The 18,627-nt window shown below is 43.7% G+C and overlaps 1 protein-coding gene across 31 annotated transcripts in view; it reads left to right on the top strand.

The window, feature by feature from the left end:
• Window positions 1–18,627, top strand: part of PKNOX2 (PBX/knotted 1 homeobox 2) — a 485,162-nt gene that overhangs the window by 387,770 nt on the left and 78,765 nt on the right. For 22 of the 31 annotated variants that reach the window (XM_073584917.1, XM_073584921.1, XM_073584907.1 and 19 more), the window contains one exon: window positions 3,010–3,119. The exons of the other annotated variants lie outside the window; for them this stretch is intronic. In XM_073584917.1, the coding sequence (XP_073441018.1) occupies window positions 3,033–3,119 (87 nt within the window). In that variant the 5' untranslated portion in view covers window positions 3,010–3,032. The remainder of the gene's footprint in view (window positions 1–3,009; window positions 3,120–18,627) is intronic. 31 annotated transcript variants of the gene reach the window in all.

An 18,627-nucleotide genomic window follows, 5' to 3' on the forward strand; every position in this document is an offset into this window, starting at 1 on the left:
TAATTTTTCATTTTTTCAAGGAAATTTACAAAATTTTTTTTTTTGAGGGACCTATCCGAGTTTGACGTGACTTTAGGGGTGCTATATATTGGAAAACCCCAAACATGATACTATTTTAAAAACTGCACCCCCTGACATATTGAAAACTGTTGTCAGGTAGTTTATTAACCCTTCAGGTTATTTTCAGGAATTAATGCAAAGTGGTATAGCCGGAATGAAGAAGTATTTGTTTACCACCTAAATGTCACTAACTTCTGAACTGGCCACTGTAGCTGGCAGACTCTAAAGGGGGTTTTACACTAAGCGATATCGCTAGCAATATCGCTAAAACGTCACTGGTTTTGTGACGTTATAGCGATATTGCTAGAGATATCGCTATGTGTGATACTTACCTCCGACCGGCTCCCCCGCTGGTTATCGCTGATCGCGCGAGAATGTCCGGCTCCATTTCTCGTCGTCAGCTTCCTGCTGGGCTTCCTGCTGTGACGTCCAGCGACGCGTGGAGGCGGGCGGGAGGACGCCAGGATCGCTGTGTGTGAAAGGTGAGTATCGTGCGCTGCGTCGCTGCTGCATCGCTGTGAGATCTTTCTGTATGAAAGCTCACTAGCGATCATTTAGCGATGCAACAGCGATCCTGACCGGGTCGGATCGCTGGTTGGATCGCTGGTGCATCGCTAAATGTAAAAGGGCCTTAAGGCCGCTATTTGGCTATGAACTGCTATGGCAAACATCAGGACCACACAAGCAATCATGATCTCGGTGTGTCAATTAGATTAAAGTGGAAGCCTCCACAATCTATTAACCATTTATTTGATGTAGTCACTTTTTACAGCAGCAACTAAGGGGTTAAACAGATATGGATGGTGCCAACACCGATCATTTGTGATACAGCAAGTTGTCAGATATAGTGGACAGCCGACAGCTGCTGGATTGTCACCTGTATGGGGATGATATTCTCTTATATCTCAGGTCAGTATTACTGAGAGGGACATGCTTATTATAAGTAGAGCAGGCTACAAACCGTTTATCAGGGGGACTGTAAGTGAGGAAATGAATATTGCAGATTGAAAATCAGTGCAACTTTTTAAACTAAAGGTTACTACGTATATACTGATTGTTTGTTTTTTTGCCTTCTGTAAGGCCCCCGTTAAACACTGCGATATCGCTAGCAATATCGCTGTAAAGTCACCGATTTTGTGACGTTGCAGCGATATTGGTAGCGATATCGCTGTGTCTGATACTTACCTACAACCCGCTCCCCCGCTGGTTATCGCTGATCGCGCGAGAAGCTCCTGGATCATTTCTCGTCGTCAGCTTCCTGCGGCGCTTCCTGCTGTGACGACGAGCGACGCGTGGAGCCGGGCGGGAGGACGTCAGGATTGCCGCGTCTGAAAGGTAAGTAGCGATCCCTGTCCCCAGCGATGTCGCTGGTGAGATCTGCCTGTGTGGCAGCTCACTAGCGACCACCTAGCGATGCACCAGCGATCCTGACCGCGTCATATCACTGGTCGGGATCGCTGGTGAGTCGCTAGGTGTAACGGTACCCTAAGGCTGTGTGCACACGGTGCGGTTTCTGCTGCGTTTTCGCAGCGGTTTTTGCCCTGCGGAAACGCAGCAGTTCCGCTGACCAAGTACAGTACAATGAAACCCTATGGGGTTTCAAAAACGCTGTGCTGACGGTGCGTTTTTTTCCGCGCGGTTTTGCTGCGGTTTACAAACCACAGCATGTCAATTGTTTGTGTGGTTTCCGCAGCGGTTTCATACCTCTACCATAGTAGAGGTGTGAAACCGCAGGGCAAAACCGCAGACCAAAACGCAGGAAAACCGCAGGTCACTTTACCTGCGGTTTTACCTGCGTTTCCGTGCGGAAAAAACCGCAGCAGAATCCGCAACGTGTGCACATAGCCTAAGAGATCTCCATATTGTCTAAGTAACAGAAAGTAAAGGATACAGAACATGTGAAGTGAGTGTAAAACGTCTGCATCCATCACCATAGTCCTATTTAGATGTGATAAAATAGGTCTCAAACTTAAGACCAACACTGACGAACCCTGCTCTGACATAACATAAATGATTTTTTTTTGGGGGGTGCAAAAAATCTGCTACATTTAAGGTTGTGCTGGTACAATGTGTTCATGCTGCAAATTACTCAAAACGCTTAAAAAAAAAAGCATCAATTTTAACACCTTTTTGGAAAATGGTGACAAAAAACCTGCATCCGGAACTCATCCTTTGAACACTGGCTTACAGTTCAAGCAAAGTAAATGTGATTTCATTAAACACATGCGCAGTGTGCGATTAAACATGCTGGTGAAGTGTTTTTGTTTTGTTTTTTTTTGTATAAGGTTCTCTAAGGAGTCTTAAAAAAAAAAAAAACTAAGGAATAAAAATCTGCATCAAATCTGCACCAAGAATACAACCAAAAAAGGGCTAAAAAAAATAATTGAGAAAATTGCTTCTGAGTGTTTTGGTGCAGACATGGGGGAAAAGAATGCAGTGTTTTCACACTCTGGAAACATGACCAAAGTTCGATGAACCCAGTTGTTACATACCGGATTACTATGACTTCTGAAGATGGCTGATGGTAGCACGGCACAATTTGGAGATTTCAGTCCAGGTTTTTGTTTTTATTATGGTAAAATGTATCAATGTGATGGGTATAAAATGCAAAATCTAGAAAAAAATTATTTTTTTTAATGCATTGAACCTTGTTGGGATCTGATCTTTGGTTGCTAACTGGAGGAAAGGTGCATCTGAGAAAAGGCCGCTCCTTACTAAACCCCAGATTGGTCACATATAGATACACCTCATGGTGTCCCCCAGTATTTTACATCCCTCCCAGATCTTTGGCTCTGGGTTCACATGATGCATCATCGCAATACCTCTCCTTGTGAGTTTTACAAGTGTTCGAGCAGTTCTATTTATTTGTGACTAGTACATTAATATATTTTTATTACCTACAACTTTTTTTTTTCATTTAATCAAGATAAACTTTCTCCCCTTTAACAGGGCCCTAGATGTGAATCAATCCCATGATGCAACATGTGTCCCCAGCACCAGCTCTGTCAATGATGGCCACCCAGAGTGTGCCGCCACCCCCTTACCAAGAGAGCCCACAGGTGAGTGCAGACACGCAGGGTGTGCCGACTAGGAAAAGCGACACCGACACTCGTGTAGGACTGTCCTCCGGGTCTGATCCCATAAATATCTGATATACAGGCCTGATGCAAAGCATGAAAGTTGTTGTAGTCGTTGGATATTAATTGCCGGATCCTGCTGATTGCATCGGGATCTGTTCTCAAACCGTGGAGCCTGTTAGGCCTCTTTCACACATCAGTTCTTTGCCATTAGTCACAATCCATCAAAACGGATCCTGTGCAGATTGCAAAAAACTGATGCACCGGATCCGTTCTTTTGACGGATCCGTCGCAGCAGCCTGCTCCAGGGACCACACTGCAGATGAGCGGCATCGTGTACGTCTGGCAGCTGTGGATTGTGATACTGTTTGATCACGGCTGATGGGCAGGATCTCGTTCTCTTCGGACATGTCCCTATAATGCATAATCCAAGGCAACATTAGAGTAAATTCATCCCTGTAGTCTGTGCCAAGAGGAAGACAACGATTCCACTCCTCCAAGATCAACCTTAACCATCTGCAGAGGCTGCAGCCGCCGCATTCTGCACAGATTCATCAGCAGCTGGAAGAGGTTTAGGGCTAAAAGGATTAGCTGAGAGAATCAAATACCTCCGATCTGCAGAAATAGAAGAGTTACTTAAGTGTGAAGAGTCTAATTAAATTCACATTTTACTGCAAATAAACTCATCACAGCTGCTGAACGGCGACCCTGCCCTCCCTAAGGGTCCGCAGCCCATTCCCTTCCTCCTGTTCCAGAGCACCCTGGTGAAGAATGTTTCTGCTTTCTGTATGGCTGCAACATATACCGTAGGGCAGTATGGACAATGTATCATCTGCTCCCATCAGTCTCTGCCTATAATGTAATTTCCTGATGTCAGACATGTGCCATGATCGCTTAGCCTGGGTTGTTATTTATGGAGTGTAGAAACCAGAACATTCTGGAAATCTATGAGAAATTAGGAGAAAACATACAAACTCCATATAGATGTTTCAAAAGACCCCAAAATGGTAAGAGGACAGTGCTATCAGGTTACTAACGTGTAATATAAATTGTGTTGTAAGAGTAACACGTCACAAAGGGAAAAGTAAGGAGGGAACTGATTATTTCCTGTCTAATACAGTTAGGTCCATATATATTTGGACAGAGACAACATTTTTCTAATTTTGGTTCTAGACATTACCACAATGAATTTTAAACAAAACAATTCACATACAGTTGAAGTTCAGACTTTCAGCTTTCATTTGAGGGTATCCACATTAAAATTGAATGAAGGTTTAGGAGTTTCATCTCCTTAACATGTGCCACCCTGTTTTTAAAGAGACCAAAAGTAATTGAACAGATTAAATAATTGTAAATAAAATGTTCATTTCTAGTACTTGGTTGAAAACCCTTTGTTGGCAATGACTGCCTGAAGTCTTGAACTTATGGACATCACCAGACGCTGTGTTTCCTCCTTTTTGATGCTCTGTCAGGCCTTCACTGCAATGGTTTTCAGTTGCTGTTTGTTTGTGGGCCTTTGTCTGAAGTTTAGTCTTTAACAAGTGAAATGCATGCTCAATTGGGTTGAGATCAGGTGACTGACTTGGCCATTCAAGAATATTCCACTTCTTTGCTTTAATAAACTTCTGGGTTGCTTTGGCTTTATGTTTTCGGTCATTGTCCATCGGTAGTATGAAACGGCGACAAATCAGTTTGGCTGCATTTGGCTGGATCTGAGCACACAGTATGGCTCTGAATACCTCAGAGTTCATTCGGCTGCTTCTGTCCTATGTCACATCATCAATAAACACTAGTGACCCAGTGCCACTGGCAGCCATGCATGCCCAAGCCATCACACTGCCTCCACCGTGTTTTACAGATGATGTGGTATTCTTTGGATCATGAGCTGTACCACGCCTTCGCCATACTTTTCTCTTTCCATCATTCTGGTAGAGGTTGATCTTGGTTTCATCTGTCCAAAGAATGTTCTTCTAAAACTGTGCTGGCTTTTTTAGATGTTTTTTTAGCAAAGTCCAGTCTAGCCTTTTTATTCTTGATGCTTATGTATGGCTTGCACAGTGCAGTGAACCCTCTGTATTTTTGCAGTCTTCTCTTTATGGTAGATTTGGATATTGATACGCCTACATCCTGGAGAGTGTTGGTCACTTGGTTGGCTGTTGTGAAGGGGTTTCTCTTCACCATGGAGATTATTCTGCGATCATCCACCACTGTTGTCTTCCGTGGGCGCCCAGGTCTTTTTGCATTGATGAGTTCACCAGTGCTTTCTTTCTTTCTCAGGATGTACCAAACTGTAGATTTTCCCACTCCTAATGTTGTAGCAATTTCTCGGATGGATTTTTTCTGTTTTTGCAGCTTAAGGATTGCTTTTTTCACCTGCATGGAGAGCTCCTTTGACCGCATGTTTCCTTCACAGCAAAACCTTCCAAATGCAAGCACCACACCTCAAATCAACTCCAGGCCTTTTATCTGCTGAATTGAGAATTACATAACGAAGGGATTGCCCACACCTGTCCATGAAATAGCCTTGGAGTCAATTGTCCAATTACTTTTGGTCCCTTTAAAAACAGGGTGGCACATGTTAAGGAGCTGAAACTCCTAAACCCTTCATCCAATTATAATGTGGATACCCTCAAATGAAAGCTGAAAGTCTGAACTTCAACTGCATCTGAATTGTTTTGTTTAAAATCCATTGTTGTAATGTCTAGAACCAAAATTAGAAAAATGTTGTCTCTGTCCAAATATATATGGACCTAACTGTATCTCTACAGAATTCACTCACAACATACAGTATTGACTTAAGGAATAAAATCACAAATTCTATATGTGACATTCTTTAGCACCCCCCAAAATATAGACCCATACCCACCCTCACATACAGACCTCGGACGGCACCTTCCTCAGTCTGTACAGACTCTTCTGCGGAACTCAGACCTTCCTTCCTATACAGACCCCAGATAAGACCCTCTATCTATACAGAAACTCCTCCTGTGCAGAACTCAGACCTGTCCTTCTTTACAGAGATCACCCAGCCCTTCTATACAGATCCTCCTCCTGTGCAGAGCTTAGACCTGCCCTTCTTTACAGGCCCTCCTCCTGTGCAGAGCTTAGACCTGCCCTTCTTTACAGAGATCACCCAGCCCTTCTATACAGACCCTCCTCCTCTGCAGAGCTTAGACCTGCTCTTCTTTACCGAGATTACCCATCCCTTCTATACAGACCCTCCTCCTGTGCAGAGCCTAGACCTGCCCTTCTTTACAAAGACCACCCAGCCCTTGTATACAGACTCTCCTGCTGTGCAAAATTCAGACCTGCCCCTTTTTTCAGAGACCCCCAGCCTTCCTATGCAGACTCTCCTCCTGTACAGAACTTAGACCTGCCCTTCTTTAGAGACCACCCAGCCCTTGAGTAGACCCTCCTCCTGTGCAGAATTCAGACCAGCCCTTCTTTACAGAGACCACCCAGCCCTCCTATGCAGACCTCCTGTGCAGAACTTAGACCTGCCGTTCTTTACAGAGACCACCCAGCCCTTCTATACAGACCCTCCTCCTGTGCATTACCCACACCTGCCCTTCTTTACAGAGAACACCCAGCCCTTCTATACAGAACCTCCTCCTGTGCAGAACTTGGACCAGCCCTTCTATACAGACCCTCCTGCTGTGCAGAGTTCATACCTGCCCTTCTTTACAGAGACTACCCAGCCCTTGTATACACACCCTCCTGTACAGAGTTCAGACCTGCCCCTTTTTACAGATACCACCCAGCCCTCCTATACAGACCCTCCTCCTGTGCACAACTCAGACCTGTCTTTCTTTATAGAGACCACCCAGCCCTTGAATAAATACCCTCCTCTGGTGCAGAATTCAGCCCTGCCCTTCTTAGAGACCACCCAGCTCTTCTATACAGAACCTGCCCTTCTTTTCGGAAACCACCCAGCTCTTCTATACAGACCCTCCTCCTGTGCAGAACTCAGACCTGCACCTTCTTTACAGTGACCACTTGGCCCTTGTATGCAGACCCTCCTTCTGTGCAGAATTCTGACCTGCCCTTTTTTTTAGAGACCACCCAGCCCTCCTATACAGACCTTCCTCCTGTGCAGAACTTAGACCTGCCCTTCTTTACAGAGAACACCCAGCCTTTCTATACAGCCTCCTCATGTGCAGAGCTCAGATCTTGGCTCCTTTATAATCCCCCTGCAAAACTTATTTAGGCCCCACACAATAATTCAGCATCAGGTCTTAGATCAGGCGAACCTGTTTGTCCCACAACTGACAGAAGAATATTTCCGCTACTACGCCTAATAAAGAACCACCTACAGAACATGCAGTGGCACAAGATTTGGTGAAGGGCAGCTGGCAGGTTTTTACAGCACTTTCTTTTGGGAGACTGCAGCATTCTGGATATTTGATAAATCTTCCAGGAAGTAGAAATTAACGGGTCATTCTGTAAATCAACTGTGAGTCAATTATTTTGAAATTCTCTTTGTCTTTCAGTTTGAGAGGATCACTAAAAAATATTCCCAGCGCCATTTCACACATTGCTAAATATTGCATCAGTCAGAGCGCGGGCTCGTGATGTCAGGTTGAGCCGCACAGGCTTCTACATAATGCCTTGCAGCTATTATATCATATGGCGTAGCGTAGCCAATCGAGGGGGTACTATCTCAGCCACCATAAAAGATGAGGACAAGGAAAGAAGTGCAATTTTAGGATTTTACACTCTGTGAATAAGACAAAGATTCAAGTGATGTATAGGGAGGTCCTGGACCTGCAGAGTCAGGGTGACTGTGAATTGATTGCTCCATTGTATGTACTGCAGTACACCTGCACCTTAACATTTTTTTTTTAATTCACTCCCTGCAATCAAGAAGGTCAGGTTAATACCCCACTGTTTTAATTTTGCTATTGATGGAAAATACTGAAATCAAGGCTTGTGTGTCACAGTAAAATGTGCTTCCTGGATTTCAAAGTTGTGGATAACAGAAAGGATATTTTTTTCATTTCTATTTGAGAAGCCATTACTACTTCACTCTCAAAACAGCACACCTGTTCTTGCTCCCTAAAATAAGAAAAAAATAATATGGTACATTGTAGATGGTTTATGAAAAAGCTATGGCTTCTTCATTACCAGAGAACAAATAGGCAAGTTTGTAATTGCCTTGCATTTTTTCTACAGTACAATGTTGTAATGATAGTGTAGCAAATAACTCTGAAAAATAGGTAACACACTAAAAACTGCAACTGACCCTATAGGTTCCTGTACAGACTAGAGATCCTGATCCCGCAGTCCCTAGTGGTTCCTGCGTGAGCTGAGATAGCCCTAACCACAGACTAGATGATGACAGTTTGGACATATGCTGCCTGAAACACCGTCAAGCTCTTTACATTCCTCCTAAAGAACTGGAGAGCAAAGTGCAAATTACCTACAGTCGGAAAAGTGTGCTAAAATAGAAAGGGATCCCAGAGTGAGTAAAACAAACCACGAAGTACAAAATAAAGGATTAAGAACTTACTGTTGTACAATATGCCACCAAGTTCCTAAAACTAAACGGAAGATATGTGCAGAGTAAAGAACATAAACAGAGAAATAAACTCTAGATGGTCTTTTACTGACTGCCTTAAACTACAGCAGTACGGCTGGACATGCAAATGAGATTAATACCAGCAGGGAAAAAAGTATATAAAGTCGCACCCGAAAGATGATGGGCAGACAAAGGAGTAAATGAAAACACTTGTTACCCTAAAAAGACTGAAGGAAGGATAACATAAGCTAATCACTCAGAGAAAAGCTATAACTGCTGTGACTCGGCAGACAGAAACTGACCACAAACATAGGCTTGAGGGTTCAAGCCCAGACTCATGACGAATGCTTTTGTTGAGCTAGCTTTTATCTTACATAGTGTACAGCTGGTTGCCATGAAGCTCAACCACCGGACCATGGTCAGTGTGTGCAGTACCTACATTCCTGGAGAGGTTAACTACTAATATACCAGTCAGCTATTTCCAGCCTAATGATTTATATACATCAGTTAGCTGCTCATCGCCATCGCCATCCCCCTTCCTCTCATTTTCTGAAGAGATGCTGTTATAAATCTTGCAAAATATCCAGCTTTGCAGCTTTCAGGTCTCCTAATCATGACTCTCATTGACTCGAGTGGTATGCTTGTTCAAATGCCCTGTTATCTCTATGTAAATATGGTGATAACTGTGTAGACTAACAACAAACCACAGAAAGCTGAATGTGTTACAGCAGAACTTGTGCTGAGCATTCTAGTTCTACTAATACTACAGCTCTGCTTCTCACCAGAATAGTCACTCAAGGAGGAGAGCCTGCCTCCCAGAATCCAGGAAGTAATAAGACTGTATAGCTCTGAGCTCTCCAAGAGACAACTTTAGAATACCTCTTTAACCCCTTCCTGACATCCGACGTACTATCCCGTCCACGGTACCCGGGCCCGTATGACCGTGGACGGGATAGTACGTCTACCGCGATCAGCGGCGCCCACGTGGTGAGCGCCGCTGATCGCGGCCGGGTGTCAGCTGATTATCACAGCTGACACCCGGCACAATGTGTCAGGGGCGGTCACGGACCGCCCCCGACACGTTAACCCCTTGCACTCCGCGATCAAACACGATCGCGGTGTACCGGGGGTTAAAGGGAAGCATCGGCAGGGAGGGGGCTCCCTCCGTGCTTCCCTGAGCCCCCCACGGCAGCGCAATGTGCAGCGCTGCTGCGGGGGGCTCCTTTCCTCCAGGCCCCCGAATCCAAGATGGCGACGGGGGCCTTCGGGGGCCTGCAGGAAGCTGGCTTCCTCAGTGCCTGCAAAGCGCAGGCATGAGGAAGCCTTCTGCAGTGCCTGTGTCAGATCGCTGATCTGTCACAGTGATCTGTGATGTGACAGATCAGCGATCTGTCACAGGACAGTGATGTCCCACCTGGGACTATTTAATAAAGTAAAAAAAAAAAAAAAAAAAAGTGTAAAAATAATTTTAAAAAAATCGCCAAATATATTAGAAAAAAAAAAAAATATTCCCCCAATAAATCCATTTTTTGGAAATAAAAAAAAAAACAATAAAAGTACACATATTAGGTATCACCGCGTCCGTAACGACCCGCCCTATAAAACTGTCCCATTAGTTAACCCCTTTAGTGAACCCCTTAAAAAATAAAAATAAAAAACGAAGCAAAAAATAATGATTTATTATCATACCGCAAAACAAAAAGTGTAATAACGCGCGATCAAAAAGACGCATATAAATATCCATGGTACCGCTGAAAACGTCATCTTGTCCCGCAAAAAACGAGCCGCCATACAGCATCATGAGCGAAAAAATAAAAAAGTTATAGCTCGCTGAATAAAGCGATGCAAAAATAATTATTTTTTATATAAAATAGTTTTCATTGCATAAAACCGACAAAAACATAAAAAAAGACTTAAATGAGGTATCGCTGTAACCGTGCTGACCCGAAGAATAAAACCGCTTTATCAATTTTACCGCACGCGGAACGGTGTAAACGCACCCCCCCCAAAAGAAATTCATGAAACGCTGGTTTTTGTTCATTCTGCGTCCCAAAAATCGGAATAAAAAGCGATCAAAAAATTCCACGTGCCCGAAAATGGTACCAATAAAAACGTCAACTCGTCCCGCAAAAAATAAGACCTCACATGACTCGGTGGGTCAAAATACGGAAAAATTATAGCTCTCAATATGTGGTGATGCAAAAACTATTTTTACAATAAAAAGCGTCTTTTAGCGTGTGACAGCTGCCAAACATAAAAACCGCCATAAATAGTAAATCAAACCCCCCGTTATCACCCCCTAAGGCTGGTTTCACATTTGCGTTTTTTAGCGCTGGAAAAAAACGCATACCTGCGCATGCGTTTTTTCCCCTATATTTAACATGGGTGCGCATACCTGCGCGCTGGTAAGCGCATGTATGCGATTTTCATGCGCTGCGTTTTTTTGGGGTGTGCGTTGGTATTTTCCAGACGCAGCATGTTGCATTTTTTGGCCCTGCAAAAAAGCGCATGCGCACGTTTTGCACTAAAAATGGCCATTATAGCCTATGGATGCGCATATGTGCGCACTGGCATGCTCATGTATGCGTTTTTTTGCATATGCGTTTTTTTTTTTTAACCATGGAATTTAGGGGTTTGGGTTAGAGTTAGGGTTAGTTAAGGGGGTTTAGGGTTAGGGTTATGGTCAGGGTCAGGGTTAGGGTTGGGGTTTGGGTCAGGGTTAGGGTTAAGTATGGTTTGGTTAAGGGTTAGGGTCAGGGTTAGGGTCAGGATTAGGGTTAAGTATGGTTTTGTTAAGGGTTAGGGTCAGGGTTAAGGTTAGGGTTAGGGTCAGGGTTAGGGTTAGGGTCAGGGTTAGGGTTAGGGTCAGGGTTAGGGTTAAGTATGGTTTTGTTAAGGATTAGGGTCAGGGTTAGGGTCAGGATTAGGGTTAAGTATGGTTTTGTTAAGGGTTAGGGTCAGGGTTAGGGTCAGGGTTAGGGTCAGGATTAGGGTTAAGTATGGTTTGGTTAAGGGTTAGGGTCAGGGTTAGGGTTAGGGTCAGGGTTAGGGTTAAGTATGGTTTTGTTAAGGGTTAGGGTCAGGGTTAGGGTCAGGGTTAGGGTCAGGGTTAGGGTTAGGGTCAGGGTTAGGGTTAGGGTTAGTTAGGGTTTAGGGTTTGGGTTAGGGTTAAGTATGATTTGGTTAAGGGTTAGGGTCAGGGTTAGGGTCAGGGTTAGGGTTTAGGGTTAGGGTCAGGGTTAGGGTTAGTAAAGTCATGGTTTGGGTAGTGTGAGGGGCCACCTAAAAATGTTGGAAAAAAACGCAAACGCGGTAAAAACGCACTAAAAACGCATACAAACGCATAAAAACGCTGCGTTTTTTTCATGCATGCTCATAAAAATGCTTGAAAAAAACGCAGCAGTTGTATGCTTATGTATGCGTTTTTTCAATGCGTTTTTTTGCTGGAAAAACGCGCTGCAAAAAAAAGCAAGTGTGAAACTAGCCTTAGTTAGGGAAAAATAATAAAATAAAAAAAATGTATTTTTTTCCATTAGGGTTAGGGCTAGGGTTAGGGGCGTGTTGGGGTTCGGGTTGGAGTTAGAATTGGGGGTTTCCACTGTTTGGGCACATCAGGGGCTCTCCAAATGCAACATGGTGTCTGATCTCAATTCCAGCCAATTCTGAGTTGAAAAAGTCAAATGGTGCTCCTTCCCTTCCAAGCTCTGCTATGCGCCCAAACAGTGTTTTATCCCCACATGTAGGGTATCAGCCTACTCAGGACAAATTGCAAAACAATTTTTGGGGTCCAATTTCTCCTTTTACCCTTAGGAAAATAAAAAATTGGGGGCAAAAATATCATTTTTGTGGAAAAAAATGATTTTTTTATTTTCACGTCCGAGTGTTATAAACTTCTGTGAAGCACTTGGGGGTTCAAAGTGCTCACCACACATCTAGATAAGTTCCGTGGGGGGTCTAGTGTCCAAAATGGGGTCACTTGTGGGGAGTTTCAATAGTTTAGGTACATCAGGGGCTCTCCAAACGCACATGACACCCGCAGACCATTCCATCAAAGTCTGCATTCCAAAACGTCACTGCTTCCCTTCCGAGCCCCGACGTGTGTCCATACAGTAGTTTTCTCCCACATATGGGGTGTCAGCGTACTCAGGACAAATTGGACAACAACTTTTGGGGGTCCAATTTCTCCTGTTACCCTTGAGAAAATGAAAAAATTGGGGACTAATTGATCATGTTTGTGGAAAAAAATACGATTTTTTTATTTTCATGCCCGGGCATTATAAACTTCTGTGAAGCCCTTGGGGGTTCAAAGCGCTCACCACACATCTAGATAAGTTCCTTAGGGGGTCTTGTTTCCAAAATGGGGTCACTTGTGGGGGTTTCCACTGTTTAGGTACATTAGGGGCTCTCCAAAGGCAACATGACACCCGCAGACCATTCCATCAAAGTCTGCATTCCAAAACGTCACTACTTCCCTTCCGAGCCCTGACGTGTGTCCATACAGTAGTTTTATCCCACATATGGGGTGTCAGCGTACTCAGGATAAATTGGACAACAACTTTTGGGGTTCAATTTCTCCTGTTACCCTTGGGAAAATAAAAAAATTGGGGACTAATTGATCATGTTTGTGGAAAAAATACGATTTTTTTATTTTCATGCCCGGGCGTTGTAAACTTCTATGAAGCACTGGGGGGTTCAAAGTGCTCACCACACATCTAGATAAGTTCCTTGGGGGGTCTAGTTTACAAAATGTTGTCAGTTGTGGGGGGTTTCCACTGTTTAGGTACATTAGGGGCTCTCCAAAGGCAACATGACACCCGCAGACCATTCCATCAAAGTCTGCATTCCAAAACGTCACTACTTCCCTTCCGAGCCCCGACGTGTGCCCATACAGTAGTTTTCTCCCACGTATGGGGTATCAGCATACTCAGAACAAATTGGACAACAACTTTTGGGGTCCAATTTCTCCTCGTACCCTTGGGAAAATAAAAAAATGGTGACTAAAAGATCATGTTTGTGGAAAAAATACGAATTTTTTATTTTCACGCCCGGGCGTTGTAAACTTCTGTGAAGCACTGGGGGGGTCAAAGTGCTCACCACACATCTAGATAAGTTCCTTAGGGGGTCTAGTTTCCAAAATGGTGTCATTTGTGGGGGGGTTCCACTGTTTTGGTACATCAGGAGTTTTCCAAACGCGACATGGTGTCCGATCTCAATTCCAGCCAAAAACGTCAAATGGCGCTGCTTCCCTTCCGAGCTCTGCCATGTGCCCAAATAGTGGTTTACCCCCACATGTGGGGTATCAGCGTACTCAGGACAAATTGCACAATAACTTTTAGGGTCCTGTTACCCTTGGAAAAATAAGAATTGAGGGTGAAAAGATAATTTTTGTGGAAAAAATATGATTTTTTAATTGTATGGCTTTATGTTATAAACTTCTGTGAAGCCCATGGGGGTTCAAAGTTCTCACCACACATCTAGATAAGTTCCTTAGGGGGTCTAGTTTCCAAAATGGTGTCATTTGTGGGGGGTTTCCACTGTTTTGGTACATCAGGGGTTTTCCAAACGCGACATGGTGTCCGATCTCAATTCCAGCCAAAAACGTCAAATGGCGCTGCTTCCCTTCCGAGCTCTGCCATGCGCCCAAATAGTGGTTTACCCCCACATGTGGGGTATCAGCGTACTCAGGACAAATTGCACAATAACTTTTAGGGTCCTGTTACCCTTGGGAAAATAAAAATTGGGGTGAAAAGATCATTTTTGTGGAAAAAATATGTTTTTTTAATTGTACCGCTGTACGTTATAAACTTCTGTAAAGCCCTTGTGGGTTCAAAGTTCTCACCACATATCTAGATAAGTTCCTTGGGGGGTCTAGTTTCCAAAATGGGGTCACTTGTAGGGGGTTTCCACTGTTTAGGTACATCAGGGACTCTCCAAACGTGGCATGGCGTCCAATCTGAATTCCAGCCAATTTTGCATTGAAAAAGTCAAACGGCGCTCCTTCCATTCTGAGCTCTGCCATGCGCCGAAACAGCCGTTCCCCCCCACATATCAGGTATATGTGTACTCAGGACAAATTGCACAATAACTTTTGCAGTTCAATTTCTCCTGTTACCCTTGGTAAAATAAATAAAATTGAACCTGAAGTATTTTTTTTATGAAAAAAAGTTAGATGTTCATTTTTTTCTAAATATTCAAAAAAATTCCTGTGACGCACCTAAAGGGTTAATAAACTTCTTGAATGTGGTTTTGAGCACCTTAAGGGGTGCAGTTTTTAGAATGGTGTCACTTTTGGGTATTTTCTATCATATAGACCCCTCAAAGTGGCTTCAAATGTGATGTGGTCCTAAAAATAAAATGGTGTTGTAAAAATGAGAAATCGCTGGTCAACTTTTAACCCTTATAACTTCCTAACAAAAAAAAATGTTGGTTCCAAAATTGTGCTGATGTAAAGTAAACATGTGGGAAATGTTAGTTATCAAGTTTTTTGTGTGCCGTATCTCTGTGATTTAAGGGCAAAAAAATTCAAAGTTGGAAAATTGCGAAATTTTCAAAATTTTCGCCAAATTTCCGTTTTTCTCACAAATAAACGCAAGTTATTTGAATGAAATTTTACCACTAACATGAAGTACAATATGTCACGAGAAAACAATGTCGGAATCACCGGGATCCATGGAAGCGTTCCAGAGTTATGACCTCATAAAGGTACAGTGGTCAGAATTGTAAAAATTGGCCCGGTCATGAACGTGCAAACCACCCTTGGGGGTGAAGGGGTTAAATACCGACCCGGGAGACTTCAGAGTGTTATACACATACATTCAGGGCAGTTGGAGGCTTTTCAGTATTGAGATTGACGGAAAATTCATTTGCTGATCGTTTTGGAAAAATTCTTTGCTGAATGAATTAAAATTTCAAAATACTTTCTCATCTCTTCATCTGTACCAGAAAGTCTTTTCTTTCTTTGGAGCCTACTGGATAATTAAATGAAGTGTTCCATGCAGGCTCGGACTGGCCCATAGAGGAACAGTGGAATCCCCCGGTGGGCCCCTGTGCAGACATGGACCCCCAACCCCACTATGTGGGCAGTACTTGGCATAATTCACATGATTTGCATCTCATCATTCAGTAACCAAACTACCCAGTTTATAATTATATAGAGATATAGGTAAATTTGTGCATGCGGGTAGTATAATATTTATATGCAGGTGAAAATGGGCCCCCAAGTCAATGTTACTGGTGGGCCCTTGGTACCCCAGTCCGACACTGGTTCCATGTATGCAACAGGAGACGCAGATTAGCTATCTATCTAGTATCTATTGATCTAATATATTTATTATAATATAGAGCGTTGCTACTTTCTGCTGTCGGGGTGATTTTTACAAGCAATGCAAAGAATGTAAAGTATCACATGTGAAATAAAGGGTAGAAATTTGTTGTAAATTATCCACATCTGTTCCATTCATATAAACATTGTTTGCAGAGATCCATATAGATACCACTTCTCTTATCGGACTTATCCAAATATTCAGTGCCATAACCTGGTTTATTCAATCACCTAATATTAACCATCAAACCTCCGGTAATCTAGGATCTCTCTTCGCACACTCTACCATTTTCTGATATTTCTGAGCTGTTGCAAATTAACACGGATCTTGGTCGTTATTGTGTTTGCCTGCTCATTTGCATGTCTCATTTACATGGCCTCGCTTTTTGAGTTTAGTGATAAATATTCATTACCATGTTCCTGTGCATTTTTTTATTTTTTATGGGAAAAGGTCATATTGTATCAAATGGTATTCTGTACACACATTCAGTGATTACGGAGGCGCCTCACAAGGGTGGACATAATAGTATTTAATGTCAAGTGCTGTTCCTATGGTATATAAATGTAACTGGATGAAATGACGCCTAAAATAGCAGATTACTATAGAAATAATGTCAGAAGGTGTTGGCTGCTGGGCGATTACCAGGTATGTTCCGAATAATTGTAAAAGCTTGGCGCGGCCATGTTTACTGTATTAATACAGGATGTGGCGGCTGTATTTTGGAGGAATATTTTATTGTTGTAGTTTTCCTTATGAGCTTGAAATCTTGTTGCAGATTCTGCATTGAAAATCTTCAACATTTTGCACTACGATGCATATAGATGGGGTTTTTACAGCCCCTTATTTCGTGGAAAGAAAGTGGCAAAGATTTCCCAAATATTGCTGCAGATTTTATCATGCTGGGTTCATCCTTTGCATTCGGAGGTGTATCTAGCTTCTCCAGCATCCAGGGCAAGAATTCAGTTTTATGTCCACCACCCCAAAGCATTTATTAAATTTGCACGCTTAGTCAGGTGCCAACGAGATGCTCCAATTCTCTCAATATTCAGTGAAAAACAGAGAAGCAGGAAGAGAAGCTCGTTGTCACATGACCGTAAGATTGAAAATCGCATATGAGTCAGGTGGCCATGTGATGACTGCTGGAACCTGTAAGCAGAGGTGAATCCTGACTGTGAGCATATTACACGCTGTTAGGATTGGCTATAGGGCTTCATTTTATAATTAAAGGGCTATTCCAGGTTTGAGATGAAAGTCTGAATTCACTGCAGGCTTCTGAATTATCACAGCACATGCACTGCGCACACTAAGGATTCTTGCTTGGTGGCAAGAGCAGACGGTCATGTCATTTCTGGCCACATTCCAACTAGAGGTGTCTGGCCTCACTCAATTAATTTTCATAGAATGAGGTCACGTATGACTAGTCGACATGTGACCGCATGTATGCAAATTGCTGGACCCAAAGAATCCTGAGAGCGTGCAGCACGCACTGTGAGGGTGTGTGCAGACGCTGCGGAATCCGCTGCGGATTCATCCGCGCGGATTTTGCAAAAACCGCAGATAAAACCGCAGGTCAAAAGACCTGCGGATTATCTGCGGTTTAGCCTGCGGTTTGGTCCTGCGGTTTCACCATCTCCACAATGGTGGAGATAGGAAACCGCTGCGGATTCCGCAGAAAGAATTAACATGTCAATTCTTTCTGCGGTTTCAAAACCGCAGGAAAACCGCGCGAATAAATCCGCACCGTCTACACAGCGGTTTTTGGTTACCATTCATTTGAATGGTACAGTACACCGCAGCTAAAACTGCTGCGGGTCCGCAGCGGCATCCGCAGCGTGTGCACGTAGCCTGAGAATTCAGAAGTCTGCAGGCACATAGAATGACTACAGACTCAGCACAAATTTGGACAACTCCTCCAAAGCTCCTAACATTAAATGAAAATGAAAATTAGTCAGTATCACAAAAAAAAAGTTATATACAGTTACCTGGTTGATGATGTTGTCTCTGATTGGAGTCGTTCTTTCTTCTTCATCTTGTCCAGCCACCATGACGAATTTTCACAGCAACAGCTCATCTCTGCAGACTTCCATCTTCTGCGGTCTTCTGCAGCACATCCCCACACGATGCCCTTAACCCCTTAGCGACCGCCGATACGCCTTTTAACAGCGGTAATTCAGTGTACATGAACCACAGCGCCGCTAATTCACGCCCCCCAGTGTCGGATTTTCTCCGGGGTCTCGGCAGCCGGGGGTAGCCAAGACCCCAGAGAACATGAATCGGTCGGTTTTTACCGACCGCGCTTTTGCGATCGCCGTTATTAACCCTATAACAGCGACCGAAAAAAAAAAAAAAGCCGCGATTTTGTATTAAATTTCTCTTTCCTCTGATGTGATCGCACATCAGAGGAGAGAGAAAGAGGGTCCCCGATCCCCCCCCCCTCGGTACCTCTCCTTGGTCCAGGGTCCCCTCCGGGTGGTCCCGCATCCCGCCGGCGTCCTCCGGTGGGCGCCGCCATCTCGGATCCGGAAGAAAATGGCGGGCGCATGCGCCCGCCGGGAATCTGCCGGCTCCGGCTGGCAGATTCCATTCATTCATTTTGATCACTATGATAAATCATAGTGATCAAAATAAAAAAACTGTACATAACCCCCCG

Source organism: Dendrobates tinctorius, unplaced genomic scaffold (assembly GCF_039654945.1).
Source record: "Dendrobates tinctorius isolate UK_male_01 unplaced genomic scaffold, ASM3965494v1 ptg000086l, whole genome shotgun sequence".
Classification (NCBI taxonomy): Eukaryota; Metazoa; Chordata; class Amphibia; order Anura; family Dendrobatidae; genus Dendrobates; species Dendrobates tinctorius.